Source organism: Marmota flaviventris, chromosome 5, assembly GCF_047511675.1.
Source record: "Marmota flaviventris isolate mMarFla1 chromosome 5, mMarFla1.hap1, whole genome shotgun sequence".
NCBI lineage: Eukaryota > Metazoa > Chordata > Mammalia > Rodentia > Sciuridae > Marmota > Marmota flaviventris.
The window spans coordinates 130,344,539-130,359,115 of NC_092502.1; the positions used below are offsets into that span (position 1 = coordinate 130,344,539).

The window sequence follows — 14,577 nt, forward strand, 5'->3', positions numbered from 1 at the left end:
GATTACAGGTGTGCACCACTGTGCCCAGCTTTGTGCTAGTTCTTGTTTTTTTTTTTTTTAGTACCTTTATTTCATTTATTTATTTTTACGTGGTGCTGAGGATCGAACCCAGCGCCTCACATGTGCTAGGGGAGCGGTCTACTGCTAAGCTACAACCCCAGCCCTCTTTGCTAGTTCTTAATTGTTTTTTTGAATCCTCTCTATACCTGAAAACTACACATGTTCATGTGTTCCTGGGAAAACTCTTCCTTTCTATGCCTGCCCTGAAAATTAAGAGACCTTCTCATAGAATTAGATCGTGTACTGATGCTCCTAAAATGTTAATCTGGAATATGAAAAAGCTAAGTTATTTTTAGAGCTTTAAATAAACAGAAAAGTTGGAGGAGTGGTGATGACTCATTCTTTCGTGGCAGTTTCATTTCCACTATGAAACTTTTTCAAATAGCACTCAGTTTGAAGGCCAGAAGAAAAAATTTTAATTACTTTTAAAATTTTCTGTGGACTTAAATTAGGATAACTGTCTCATTTCTTAAGCAGCATTATTTCATATCTGGAAAATTCTATTTATTCTTTGAATGCCTGAATTCATAATTAGAGAATATAAAAATAGATATGATACAGCTTTGAAAAGACAGTGTAGCTGATATGTGATTTCTTCTTTCACTGCTTTTTCAAAAGAAACCTTCAAGAAATAATTTTTTTTTTTTAAACTCAAAAATGAGGTGATTTATATCTAGCATCCTGGGTTCCATGGAACACTTTGAAATGTTAGAGAAAAATTTGTTAGAATTTGGATCTAAATGCCTACAAACATCACTTTGGACCGAGGAGGCTAATGTTAGCCACACATCAGCCCCTCTTCCCTTCCACGAAGGCAGCATTTGCCACCTGAACCCCAATGACTGATTGTCTTTGATGTACATCAGTAAAACACCGCCTCACCACCATTCTCCCGTCTTTCCTGCCACAGCACCAGCTTTTCTCCTTGCCCTGGGAATCTGCCTGCACGGGGAACCGTAGTCTTCAACAGGATCCCTTCGACTTGGTTCTGTGCCAGAGGCTGTCAGCTCTGTGAGCAGAGCAACCAGAACATCCATGTCTCCATTTCCACTCTTGCCCATGGCTGAATCATTGATTCCTTCAACTGATATACATTTACTGAGCCACTAAACTTATATAAACAGGAAATTACAACTTGACATAAAATCAATGTTAATCCAGAGACATGGAGCTTCTTGGCACTAGGAGGCACCTGTCAGGGATCCTGAGTTCTAAACCAATCCAGGCTCTTCATGAACCTACTTCTGTGGTCTAGAAACTGCGCAGCCAGGGTAGAGTTGTGGTCTTACTCCTAGAAGGTCCCAACTGGAGCTGAGGTGAAACCTGAGACTGGTCAGGACCCAGATCACGCACATGGCTGTGGCCAGGAGGCCCTTCAGTCCTTGTGCCTACTGAGACCAACATCTAGGCTTTTGTCAGCTGCAGCATCTGGCACCTCCCTAAAAGCAAAATGTTTTTACTGTAATATTTTCACTTAAAATCTTGCATTTAGATTCCTAACTCCAGATTAACCAAGCACTAATTTTGGCTGCACTGGCCTACACTATGGACTTAATGGCTGAGGGCAGCATGTGGGATCGACTCTCAGCTGCTCTATTTTACCTTGATATCCTGGATCAGCTGTTGGGTTGGAGTGTCAATCGGGGCCTTGGCATCTGTCACGTTTTGAATGGCACTGGACCATCTAGTGGCCTCATTGAGCAGCTTGGTGTAGAGCCGGTAACAGTGCTTGCGCCCATAGACAGTGACATTCCAGTAGCCTGCAAGGACAGCAGCAGCACATACACATTGGGGCCAACTCTGTGACCAAGGTGATATTCTTGCACCAGAGCCCCAGAAATTCAGTACCATTAGAAACCTATATTGTGTCAGACCGGGGTCCCTTTAAATTAATTAATGATTTAATTCAATAACACTTGATAAATGCTACATGTGACTGGCACTCAGTAATCAATGACACATTAAAAAATATGGAGATTTCAGTAAAGAGGGAAAGATAAAACTCAGAATTACAGACGTAAACTGTAACGTTTCCTTTTAAAGAGCAGCAGGTATAGACCAGTGTTCATTTCTAGGCTCTAGAATGAACTGAGACCCTCCCTTGGATTTTGACTTTCCATCCCCATTGGCCACCCACCCAGCTCTCCCTTCTACAGAGGACAAGGAACTAAGTGGTGTGCATGGCACAGAGATCACCTGACCCACCCAGACCTGTGTGACTATGTTTAAAAAGCACAAAATCACAACTGGAAACAAAAATCAAAGTAAGTAATCTTCCAGAACACCTTGTAATTCTCCAAATTAGAAGAAAAACAAAACGAAGAAACCCCTCTATGTTTATATGCTGCTCCTCCTGCTCTAGGAAGGCAGGATTTATCTTTTGTAGGTTGCATGCCCCTTATGGCACAATGATGAAAAGGACAAAAACACAAATGTGATCAGTGTGCTCTGTGTCCATCTACACTTTCTTGTCCTTATCAGTCTTTCTATACCTCTGTAAATCAAATCTGTTTACTATGGCTTAAATATGACATGCTCGAACAGCTGACTATAGCCAGCCTCAGAGATAACTCAAGAGCAAAGTTCCTTTTGGGGGAGGGGGATGAAAGTACACACAGTACCTAGGAATCCCACTCCTCTGCTTGGAGCAAGCCCAAGCCTTGTGATCTGACTTCCTGAGTCCCAGGACAGTTTCCAGTCCACAGCCCGGTTACCTGTCTCTTTGAATATCTTCTCGTCCGGTGGCACGACAGAGCAGAGGCTGTTGAGGACCAGGGTGCCCAGCTTCAGGGCGTTCTTCTCTGAGCTCTTGTAGTAATCCAGGGAGTTGTGGGTCAGGACAAACCACCGCTTCTTCAGCTTCAGTGATGACGTCTTAGGACTGTTCTTCACTTCTTTGTGTAACCACCCTGGAGAGGAAGATTCAAATGTGAATTAAAAACTATAGGCCATGGTGTGGTTCAGCAGTAGAGCACTTTTACAGTATACACAGGCCCCAGGTACCATCCCTAACATTGAAAAGTGAAAACAAAACTTTTTGAAGAGCCAGGTGTGGTGGTGCACGCTTGTAATCTCAGTGGCTTAGGAGGCAGGAGGATGTCAAGTTCAAAGCCAGCCTCAGCAGCAAAAGTAAGGCACTAAGCCACTCAGTAAGACGCTGTCTCTAAATAAAATATAAAAAAGGGCTGAAGATGTTGCTCAGTGGTTACGTGCCCCTGTATTCAATTCCTAGTACCAAAAAAATTAAAATCATTAAAAAATAAAAATTAAAAAAATTTTTTTTTTAAAGAGAAACCACAAAGGGGCTGCATTTCTACCTGCTAGGAAATGGCCATGATCTTTGCTTATTCACATTTAAAAACTTCAAGAGTCAAAGTGACTCAGAAAAGTTGCTCAGGGTGGAAATGATGCAGGTATCTACACAAAGGAAAATAGACATCTAGAAAAAAGACAGTGCAAGTATGCAGGGCAATCACCTCTCACTATAAATTCCTGGCCCTCCACTCTGGTGTCCCCCTTGGATCTCTGCAGCAGCGTTATCCAGTGGTGCATCTCCTCTGGCGTGTCTGCGTTGCAATGGAGCACCCGGTTGGCCGTGATGATCACAAATGAATTGGGTCTGAGTGACAGGGGAGAGGGAAGCACAGCCTGTTAGCTCTACTGTCAGCATCTTCTCCCTGGGCACCAAAACTAAATGCCTTTTTCCTGGCTTATGGGTCACAGGGAGAAACACTGTTATGCTATTTGTATTTTTTGTATTAAGGCAAACTTTGCTCATTTCTGCAGGATTTATTTTATTCATCATTAACCTTTAAACTTGGAGGAACACATTCATTCCAAAGGTCCTTGGAGGGAAAACATTTCTTCATGCAAAACTTTCCAGATGAAACTCAGTTCCGGAAAGGCTAAATAAGGTGACTATGGGGGAAATTTTTTTTTTGATGTTTCTCCAAAGTCAATTTCTTTTTGCCTCTGGATATTGCCTTGGATAGTATTTCTGCGGGTCAGGAATGAGCATTAGACACCGGTAAGAGGATCAGTAAATACGTGTAAATGGAACATCTTATGCACTTGGTATGCTTGGTACAAAAAGCCAGCTGGGTCCATGTTTCCAAAGCAATCCAACAAGGGTGCATCTCTCAGTGGGGATAAAGTGATAATGGAAATTTACTTGTCATACTCAGCTCTTTTTCTGTGACAAAGCTCTGAATTGCTCATGAGCCTATGTTTACACTTAATTCCTATACCTAACTGCTTAAACTAATGAATTTGACCTCACCCTCTCATGTGTTCAAGTGCTTACCACAGTGAAATACTACTGAAGTTCAAGAAACAGAAGATTCATTGAACTGTAATAGTCAGGGAATTCAATACAAAAAGGTTGGACTTAAGGTCCCCTTAAAAATAAACATAAAAAGCCCCCCCACCCCCCCACCCCCGAGAAGGGAAAAGTTTGGGCAGTTGAAGAGAGAAAAATCTGAGCAAGATGTCAAGTTCGCAGCATGGACCATCATGTGCCCAGTAAGGGGATGTGAGAGAAGAGGAGGTAGATTAGGTAAGCGGGGAGGTTTAAGCACTGCAGTGAGAACCTGGCCCCAATGACTGTCAATGCGCTCTTGTTACAGATTACATATTCCCCTTATGCTGCTGCTGTTTTAAAGTGACTGTCTAGTGAATCTTTAAGAAGGTGCAGGTTCACTCCTGAAAACAAAGGGTCCATAGTTAGAAGGGCTGTGTTAGTGGTAGGATGATGGAGGACCTCCCACACCCACCAAGCTCAAATCCTGCTCCTGCCCAGTAGACACTATATTTGTTGTCAATTTTAATACACTCATATTCACATTCTGGCTATCTTACTAAAAGCATTAGTCAGTTTTGATTCTGACTCTGGCTCTAGAGCCACTTTTACTGAAGACCAAGAACAGAATTTACAAGCAGCAAAACAATAAACAATAAACAAAACTCACTAGGTACAAAGACTGTAAAGATGATTTGCCTTAAAAAAGCAAAACCTACAGCTGAGTGTGGTGGCACACATGTACAATCCCAGTGACCTGGGAGGCCTAGGCAGGAGAATCACAAGTTTGAGGCCAGCCTCAGCAACTCAGCGAAGCCCTGCCTCAAAATTAAAAATGGGAAAAAGATGGGGTTGTTGATCAGTGCTAAGGCACCTTGTACAAAATCAGATACCCCAAACATGTTACTTTAAGGGCACAGAGAAAGCAGAAATGTCAAAAAAAGGAAATGTTTGTGGTTTTATTTGTTAAAGTTCTATATTTACATTGACATAAAAATCCTTTTCAAATTTAGTAAAATATAGAAGTATACCCTCCTTATGAGGAAACAGCATTTTCTCAATCAGTGATTTTTTTTCCATATGAATCCAAAGTTTGTCCTTCCAACCAAATAAAGAATATTCCCCTTATGCTGCTGCTGTTTTAAAGTGACTGTCTAAATTAGGTCTCCACTGCTTCCATCTGCACTCCAAAGACAGCCAGGAGGTGATGTAAAACTGGATACCAAAAAGGAAAACTTTGGATTATGGGAAATGCCAAGCCCTGTGGTGCCACGGTGCAGTGAAGGGGGTAGTGGCCAGGCACAGGATCTGTGGGCACTTGCAAGTGCTTGGTCATCTGAACTTACCTGTCGGGGCTGTCGGAGGCGCACACGGAATCAATTAGCCCCACATCCAAGGTGCCCTGGGAAGGAGCAAGGAGTAGCCAAAGTGAGAGAACACCAAGGTGGGGCACATGGAATAGCAACATCCCTAGACGACTCCCTCAATCAGCAAACCAAAGAGATACCTTCTTTTTTAATTAACTGCAAAATAACCATTATTGAGGAGAGGTCCCTTTGGCTTAGTGAGTATGGTCAGCCGAGACAGGCAGATTCTACAGGCCTTTCCTTAAAAGTGTTGTGAATTAACCATTGCCTCACATTCTCAAAATATCTTCAGTGAAGAACATTCATGAACTTCTTTCAGCAGTATACGTGTTCTGATTTTTTGCTATATTTTACTACATTTTACACTTAACTCTGCTAAGATATTTTATTTGATTTCAAGTTCTTCTTCTGAGGAAATAATTTTTTCTTATAAACTAGTATTTTATAACTTTGCGTCTGGGATCGAGACAGAAAACAATTTTGGAATTCGCCTAGTCCTTTGAAGAAAAAGTCTCATATGCTTCCAAGATGTCATAAAAATTGTAATTTTTTTTTGTTCCTTTAAAGGTCTGAGGTAGGAAAATTAAAATACATCACATTTCTAACCATCTGTAACTTTCTGTTTTATTTCTATGCATAATTTTTAACCTAAATGGTTTTGTTTTTCCCTTTAATTATTATACTTTTATTTTAAAAGATTATCTAGAAATTCCTGGTCCTGTCCTTTTTGCATCCTGATTGCCTTTCCCTTGCCCCTACGGAACACCCCACCTCCACCCCCAGTGCTCACACACCACGGCATTCTGTGGGTTTGCCTGCTCGTCGTGCATCTCCCGGATCTCCTGGTCCGTGGACGAGTGGACCTGACTCAGCACGCTGAACCACTGGCTGTAGAGAGAGGACAGCTGTCAGGGGCAGCCAAGGGTTGGACTAGCAAAGCAATGGTGCCCTTTTCCATGTTCTCTGTGGAAATATCATCTCCTCCAAGCACCTTTGATTCAAATTTGCCTTCTTCCCCTTAGGGAAATGTGGGATTCACTCTACCAAGGGGAAAGTTCAAAAAAGCAGCCAAAGCACCTTTAAGTATCATGTGTTCTGATGTCTATTGAAGACCTCTCCTCAAAATCCCCACAGACATCTGATGTTGGTATGTTCCTTGAGAAACTGTCAGTAAATAATGAAATACATACTTCTACCTAAAATACTTAAATCAAGGACATTTACTGAATCTTACGTATACCCTAGAGGTCAATCAGGCTCCTTCCCTGTCTTGAAAATAAATTACAAGGTTAAGAAGGTCAATACTATAACTAAGCCCATTTAAGCACAGCACTGGGTATTTGTTCTCTACTTCTTAAATACTCCAGTACTTCTATTTAAGTGAATAAAACCACTGGAGAGTGGGAAAGAAGAAAAAAATAGCTTAAAGTAGAAAGCAGAAAGTTATTTCCACCAGATAACTCGCCCATCTTCATTTCAAATGAGATTTCTCACTTCAAGCCTCACCATAAACAGAAAGTAAGGAAAAATATTTGTGAACTTCAGAAAAATCAGGACATGCACAAGGAAAAAGATCACTAATGGCTATCTATTCATTTAGCATTAAGCAACTACAGCATGTGAGAAGTTACAAGTAAGAGAGAAGCTATGTCATCATCCTCCTACTAAGGGTTTGCAAACATATTATATGTGTGCCCCTACTAAATAATACAGAAGGGTAAGTACGTGGTATGCAATGGGATATTTAAGTGAAAAAATAACACCCACAAATAAAGATTAGGCCGTATAGCAAAGAATTAAAATCTATCTCCTGTAATTCCTGGAGGAGAAAACGTGAATAAGATCTTAAAAACATTCAATCTGAACAACAGCTTAGGGAGACCAAGAAAAGCAGCTTAAGATGGACTTGCCCCGTCAAATGCTGGTGAAGCAGAAGGCAACCCTCTAGTCATCTCTGAGCTTAAAAATTCCCTAAATCAAAATTGTAAAATATATAAACTCAAGATGTGTGCCACATGCACACACATATACTAAGAGGAAAAATGTGCAATCTGTACAGATGCTCTTAAACTTATAAAATTTCTTCACTGAATCAAGTTATAACTTGGAGTCCAAAAGAGAATTTTTAAAAATGTGTTCCACTGGTCAGGGGAAAAAGTCCTTGGCTAAAATATCCCAGATGCTAAATTTAGCAGGTTCATTACAGCATAAAACAGACAGGACAGCTGCCAAACGCTGGGTCTATAATTCAGCTAAAAAGCTGTGGGCACTCCCTGGACCGCAAAAAACCACACGAGGTCTCTAGGAGTCCCAGACGGAATGATGGTGCTGTAATTTCAGGTTTGCTTGTTTTTCCAGTTTGTGTTATAATTTATGAGTCAAACCAGGGTTTCAGTTTGTTCCCATGGGAAGAATTACTTTCTGGTGTCTTTACCCTTAATGTTACTATCGAGAGGTTATATTGACTTAAAAACATTCAAAGGGCAAAGGGTAGTGAGAAGCCCTGAGAACTCAGAGGGTTCTAGTGACTTCTGGGATGAACTGAAGAATAATACATAGGCCATTGGATGTTACCCTCATAAATTGGAACCTAGAGCTGCCCAGAATTGATGACAGTCACCTCCAACATAACCCTACAAAGCAGCAGAATGGATGGGACAGTGACTCCACTGAGTCACACTTACTATGTGACCTTGTGATGTCTCACTGAAAAGCAAAAAGTTCTTCTGAACTTTGTGCTCCATGTCCTCAGCATTCCAACATGGAAACCAGAGGTCCAGAAACAGAGGCAACTTGCCCCAGCCAATAGGGAAATCCTTTCTTGTCTCAATCAAAATTCAAACTCCTTAAGAAAGAAATGTAGGAATTCTAATGCCTCCATCAATAGAACAAAGCTTGCCTTATAAGCTGGGCGTGGTAATCCCAGCGGCTTGGGAGGCTAAGTCAGGAGGATCACAAGTTCAAAGCCAGCCTTAGCAATGGCGAGGAGCTAAGCAACTCAGTGAGACCCTGTTTCTAACTAAAAATACAAAATAGGGCTATGGATGTGGCTCAGTGGTTGAGTGCCTTGAGTTCAATCCCCAGCACCCCCCCCACCAAAAATAAGGAAAAAAGAAAAAAAAACAAGCCTTGCATTACATCTAATTAGAAATACATTAAGAAGAAAAACGTGCAATCTGTACAGATGCTCGTAAACTTACAAATTTTTTTCCCATACCTTCAACTCTTTCTCTGCAAAGTACAAATAGTGGTAATGATAATACTTACCCCGCTGGACTGCTGGTGAGTTAATATACATGATATACTTAAAATACTGCCTCCTACAGATTTATTTCTACTAACTTAGTATCTTGTCTCTCAAACACTTTAGCACAGAGATTTTTAAAAGCCTCCAATTTCCAAAGCACTATCATTTATTTAAACAGCCCCTGCTTAAATTATGCTTCTGTTCCCTAGATCCTTGTGCACATACAAGCTGTTCGCTTTCAAAGTTGGAAACATCCAGAGAGTGGGCTTTCAGCCTTGTTTACACTCACTATCAGTGACCATAAGAGCCTGAACTAAGATAAACAGGAGGGTTGTGCAGGGCACATGAGGACGAAGTTCCAAATCTGTGCTGTGTTTAAAGACTGCAGGACAGAACAAACAGAAAGCCAACTAGAACATCAGTTAAACTTCTCGAACCAGGTGAACAGCGCCCTGTGTGCTGCATATGCCTGTGAGGAAGGACGTGGTTAAAAGAAAGCTGAGAGTGCAGACCCCACCTGGCATCTTCTGGGGATTCCGCAATCAGGTGGAAGGTCCTATCAGCCATAATGATATCAATCCCGTTTTCTTTGTTGGTGTTATCTATGATCTCTCTGCAAAGAAACAAAAGCAATGAATAAAAATCAAGAACACAGAATTTCTAATAAAAAACCAAGAAAAGGAATTTTTATGACTAAGTTGAAACTGTTACTAAAAAACTATATGCGATAGTACCCACTTATCATAGGGAAACCAGATTTCCATGGATACTGGAAATCAGACTACTGAATCCAAATTATTATGATGACTATTTTTCCTAGGTTGAAGAGTCTTTATCCAAAATGCTTGAAATAAGAAGTGTTTCAGACTTAGGAATATCTGCATGTATATAATGAGATAGATGTCTCAGGGATGAGATGTAAGTCTAAACATGAAGTTCACTTGTGTTTCTTTTACACCTTCCACACACAGCCAGAGTTGTTTATTTTTGGTGTCTGGGGATTGAACCCAGGGCCTCTCACATGCTAAGCCTATAACCTACTACTGTGCTAGACCCTGAGCTCCCTGGAGGTAGTTTATAAAGTATTTTTAGTATATGTTTTGTCTATATTTGACTGTGACCCATCACATGAGGTTGGGTGTGGAATTTTCCACTCGTGGCATCACGTCAGCACTCACAAAGTTTGGAGCATTTTGGATTTGGGGGTTAGAAATGCCCAATCCATACACACATACTTGCGATGAAGCTTAATTTGTAAATTAGGAACAGTAAGAGATTGACAATAGTAATCAACAATAAGCACAATTCTAACAACATACTATATTAAAAGTTACATAAACAGTCTCTCCCTCAAAATATGAAATTTTCTGTTTAATATTTTCAGATTGCAGTCGACCACAGGTAAAATTGTGGAACGTGAAACCGGATCTGGTGGGACCACTGTACCTATATCAGCCTTTTTTGATTTTTCTCTTAGAAATGATGAAGATTCTTGTGACCTCAAGGGGGAGCCAGGCTCCTCTCTGACCCCAGGAGCAGGGTATGGTGTTGTGTGTGTGGTATCCCTTGGCTTCTCCAGAGAGGGGCCTCTTTTACACAGCCTGCCCAATGCCTTTCCCATTTAGGTTCTAGAGAGGCTTTCCTGTGGCTCCTGTCTGATCTCTTTCCCTACTTTATAATGGCAGCTATGATTTGATGTGTCCCCCAAAGCTCGGGTGTTGAAAACTTAATGCCCAATGCAACAGAGCTGAGGAGAACCTCTTAGGAGGGCTCCCCCCTCATGAATGGATTCATGCTGATCATTAAAAGGCTTGAGGCTGCCAATTAAATCTCTTGGCCTTTTCTCCCCCTCGATCTTGGACTTCTCAGCTATGAGTCAAATAAATTTTTGTTCATTACAAATCACCCAGTCTGAGGTATTCTGCTACAGCAGCCCAAACACACTAAGACAACAGCTTTCCATCCCAGTTAAAGGCCTAGGCTGCTGTCTTGATGCGGTCCACCCAACAGGGACACACTATTTCCACCAGGGGCCACTGGGTGAAGAGAGAGGCCTTTGGTATTTTTGGATCTCACCATCATCTTGATCTTATCCCTAAACAACTCCTGAGATGCTAGAGGGTGAATTAACAAAATCAGGGTAAAACACAAGCAGATGTTGGCACCAGATCAGAGATGGCAATATATTTGATGGAGAACAGTCTTGGGGATAAAGGCAGCTTGCTTTGACACCTAAAGTAGTAGAGCTGCTCACAGTAAAAACTTAAACAGTCTAACTGGTAGAAAGACCGTTCTAACAAGCATATTGCTATCATCACTGAAACAAGATAAGTATATTCTTTAAAAAAATTAAGATCAGAATTGCAGGCCCCCTCTGGGTGGAAGGACAAATATGACTCAGTGGGTCTAGCAATGGAGCCTCCTGGGCAGGGAGATGATTCCCAGGAAAAACTGACCTGCCTACTGTTCTTGGATGACCCACTTTTCTCTCAGGAACTTGGGTACCTCGTGTAGAAAGTAGGGGTAAGACCTTGTGATCTAGCTGTGAGGCCAAGGTTCTGAACCACAGTGGTCCATCAGAATCTTGGGAAGCACTCATAACACAGGCAGGCCCAGGGACTCAAAAGCTTCCCCCGTGTTGGCAGGGCTCCAATCATGCAGCTAGGCTCTAATTCAGGACTCCGCCCAAAGCCTCAAGTTCAAAGTAACAAAGCAAACACTCAGGAGATCTTTGTTTATACAGCCTGAATTGTAAGAGTAGGGAACATCTTCTATCAGAAAGCAAGGAAGGTATTAAAAACTACCAGGATGACATGGGAAAGACAAGGGAACATGGAGAGGCATCCCTGTGAAAAGTTGCAATGACCGAAAACCCACTAAATACATTAAAATGCACGAGCTCAACTGATACTTGGAAAAATAAATGAAATACCCAAAGTTGCCATCAGTGGAGCATGCAGGGGAACCCACTCATCTTCCTGGAAACTGGGGTAAGGGATGGGGTCAAGCATTTATGTTGCCTTGCCTAAACAAACAGTACCTTAGGACCATAACTACCAGATTAGAAGTCTCTCTTGCTAGAAATCTTCTAGGTAATAAATGAGTACAGTTGGCCCTGTGTGTCCATGGTCTGCTCAACAGCAGGTTGAAAATATTCAGAAAAAAGCCTGTACCTGTATTGAACACGTACTTGCTGCTTCTTTACATCATACCCTAAGCAATACAGTATAACTATTTACACGGCATTTATATTTTAGTTATTATTTATAGAGGATGTGTAGTTTACATGCAGATACTGTGCCCTTTTCTACAAGGAACTTGAATTTGGATACCCCTGAGGGGCAGGGTGTTCTGTAACCAACACCCTACAGACTCTGAGGGATGACTACCACCATTCTGTGACCCCTAACAGTCTACAGTCATACCCCTGGATGTGCCAGGTCATGTTTGTTGCCCCTGAAGAAATTCATGCTCCTAAGCAACAATTGGAAAGAGACCTGCCATTTATGGAGCACTGGTGTGCAGAAGACCTGAACTGGAAGTCTAACAGCTAATCCACAGAAGAAAAATGAGAATGAAGATCATGTTCAAGAAGGCACTGGCCTGGCACCAGTGAGGCTTGGAAATCAGTGAGCCAATGAAGTTGTTCAGCTGCAGCTAACTAGTGGAAGACAGCATGTGGGGAGTGGGGTGTCTATCAAGCAAGAAACCTAATGTCAACACCTACGACAAAGTCTAGACCTCGTTTGGATTCTGATTTTAAGAAAGAAACTATAAAACCAACCTAAACCACCTCCATTTATGAGATAACTGTGGGAAATTGGAACAACTGGAGTTTAATACTGGAAGGTATTTTTTTTTTTTTTTTTTAAGTACTAGAGGTTGAGCCCAGTGGTGCTATACCACTGAGCTACATCCTCAGCCCTCTGTATTTTTTATCTGGAGATGGGTTCTCACCAAGTTGCCCAGGCTGGCCTTGAACCTGCAATCCTTATGCCTAAGCCTATACACCTACAAAGGGCTGGGGGTGTGGCCCCAACTATGAAACCATGAAGAGGAACATCACAGTAAGCGGGCTGAGAGTGGGCAGTGAGGCTGGCAGGGCTGTGCCATGCTGTGGACACTTGCTGTAGGACTCGCACCTGAATTTCCAAAACACCTAGACTGGTTCCTAGTAAGCCCAAAGAAGCAGCCTGGAAATGTCCAATGTGCTGCTCTGTGCACTCATGATTTGTCCTAAAGCCAATACATAAAGACCTTCCTCTCTGAGTCATTCAACTTTCCATTGCCCATGAGTAATTTTCTGAAGTTGCTGATGCTGGCTGATGAGAAACAACATTTCATTTTTAAGTTGTATGACTTCGGGGTTAATTTGATCTTTCCAAGTTTACTTTACCACTTTCTTAAATATTTATAGTCGCTCAGTTTTGAGTGGAGTACAGCCACAGATCGCTCTTAAACAAGTTTACCTAGTACCTGAGTACCCAAGAAGATAAGGTACCCTTAGCATCAACGATATTTTCTAATAACATTATTTAGTTTTTAACAAAAACAATAGTCCCTTGATAATCCAAAGCCTTGGTTCTCTAAAGGGTGGCTGAGAGAGTGGTTCCATGGGACTCAAAGGCCAGTCTTGTTCCTCTTATTGCTGGGAATGGGGAGGGCTAGCATTGAGGACACAGGTAGAAGACAGATGACCCATTTCACAACACTGGCAGTCTGCTCCCAACTTAGCTAATTAAACTGCTGGCTAATAGCCAGAGCGAGGAAGAATTCAAAGTGCCAAGGTAACCCATGAAAGGACTCTCAACCAACTGCTGCAGATTCACACCATTTTTCCTGCATGCGAACATAATTCCAGTGGGTTAACTGTACATTCAAGGGGCCACCTTCCCAATGAGAGACTTATGTCTGAGTGTAACCACAAAAGGCAAATTATTCACAAAGTCTTAAATTCCTACTAATTCAATGCACTGAACAGAATTATCAGACTCAACACCTAGTGGAGCCTCTTACTGCAAGAAACGTGCACAAGGGAGCACTCTATCATTTGGTGCAAATTAGCAAGCAGTGCACAGCAGTGCACAGCACCGCCCAAGGGCCACACCCAGGCTCATCTACTTACTTGGCTGTCCTGACTTCCAAGGTGCCCTTGAGCTTCTCCTCGCTGTCATTTTCAAAGTACATGAGCTTGGACTGGCGGAGGACAAACCAGCGCTTCTTCCAGTTTCTCCTGGACAGGGTGGAGGAGCCACCGCCTTTTTTGTGCAGCCATCCTTGCTTGAGGGCCTCCTGCTTGGAGCGGAACCACAGGAAGGTTTCGTCCTTGAGGACACACCAGCGGCGCTTCCAGGAGTTCATTAAGCCACCTGTTGCCCCAAGAGGAAGTTTTAAAGGAAAAGGTTTAAGAAGTCAATCACATGGGACGACAATTTCTGTAACAGGTCTCAAGGCACAGACAGTCTTTAACCTTGCCTGGCTGAGCTGCACTCAGAAACCCTTCAAGGAAGGCTGGAGATGCTGGCTCCAGTCTCACAGCAGCTGGGTGCCCCTCCTGACGGACTAAACAGCGCTGACTCACTGAGCTGAGAAGACTGTACGGAGCA

At 42.2% G+C, this 14,577-nt stretch overlaps 1 protein-coding gene across 1 annotated transcript in view; it reads right to left on the minus strand.

Moving 5' to 3' along the window:
- The window catches only part of Myo10 (myosin X), a 207,028-nt gene that overhangs the window by 11,608 nt on the left and 180,843 nt on the right, over nt 1-14,577 (minus strand). Inside the window, exons 27-33 of the mRNA XM_027954392.2 lie at nt 14,097-14,340; nt 9,489-9,584; nt 6,519-6,612; nt 5,704-5,759; nt 3,537-3,679; nt 2,775-2,969; nt 1,663-1,820 (exon numbers count right to left, since the gene is read on the minus strand). Of these exons, the coding sequence (XP_027810193.2) occupies nt 1,663-1,820; nt 2,775-2,969; nt 3,537-3,679; nt 5,704-5,759; nt 6,519-6,612; nt 9,489-9,584; nt 14,097-14,340 (986 nt within the window). The remainder of the gene's footprint in view (nt 1-1,662; nt 1,821-2,774; nt 2,970-3,536; nt 3,680-5,703; nt 5,760-6,518; nt 6,613-9,488; nt 9,585-14,096; nt 14,341-14,577) is intronic.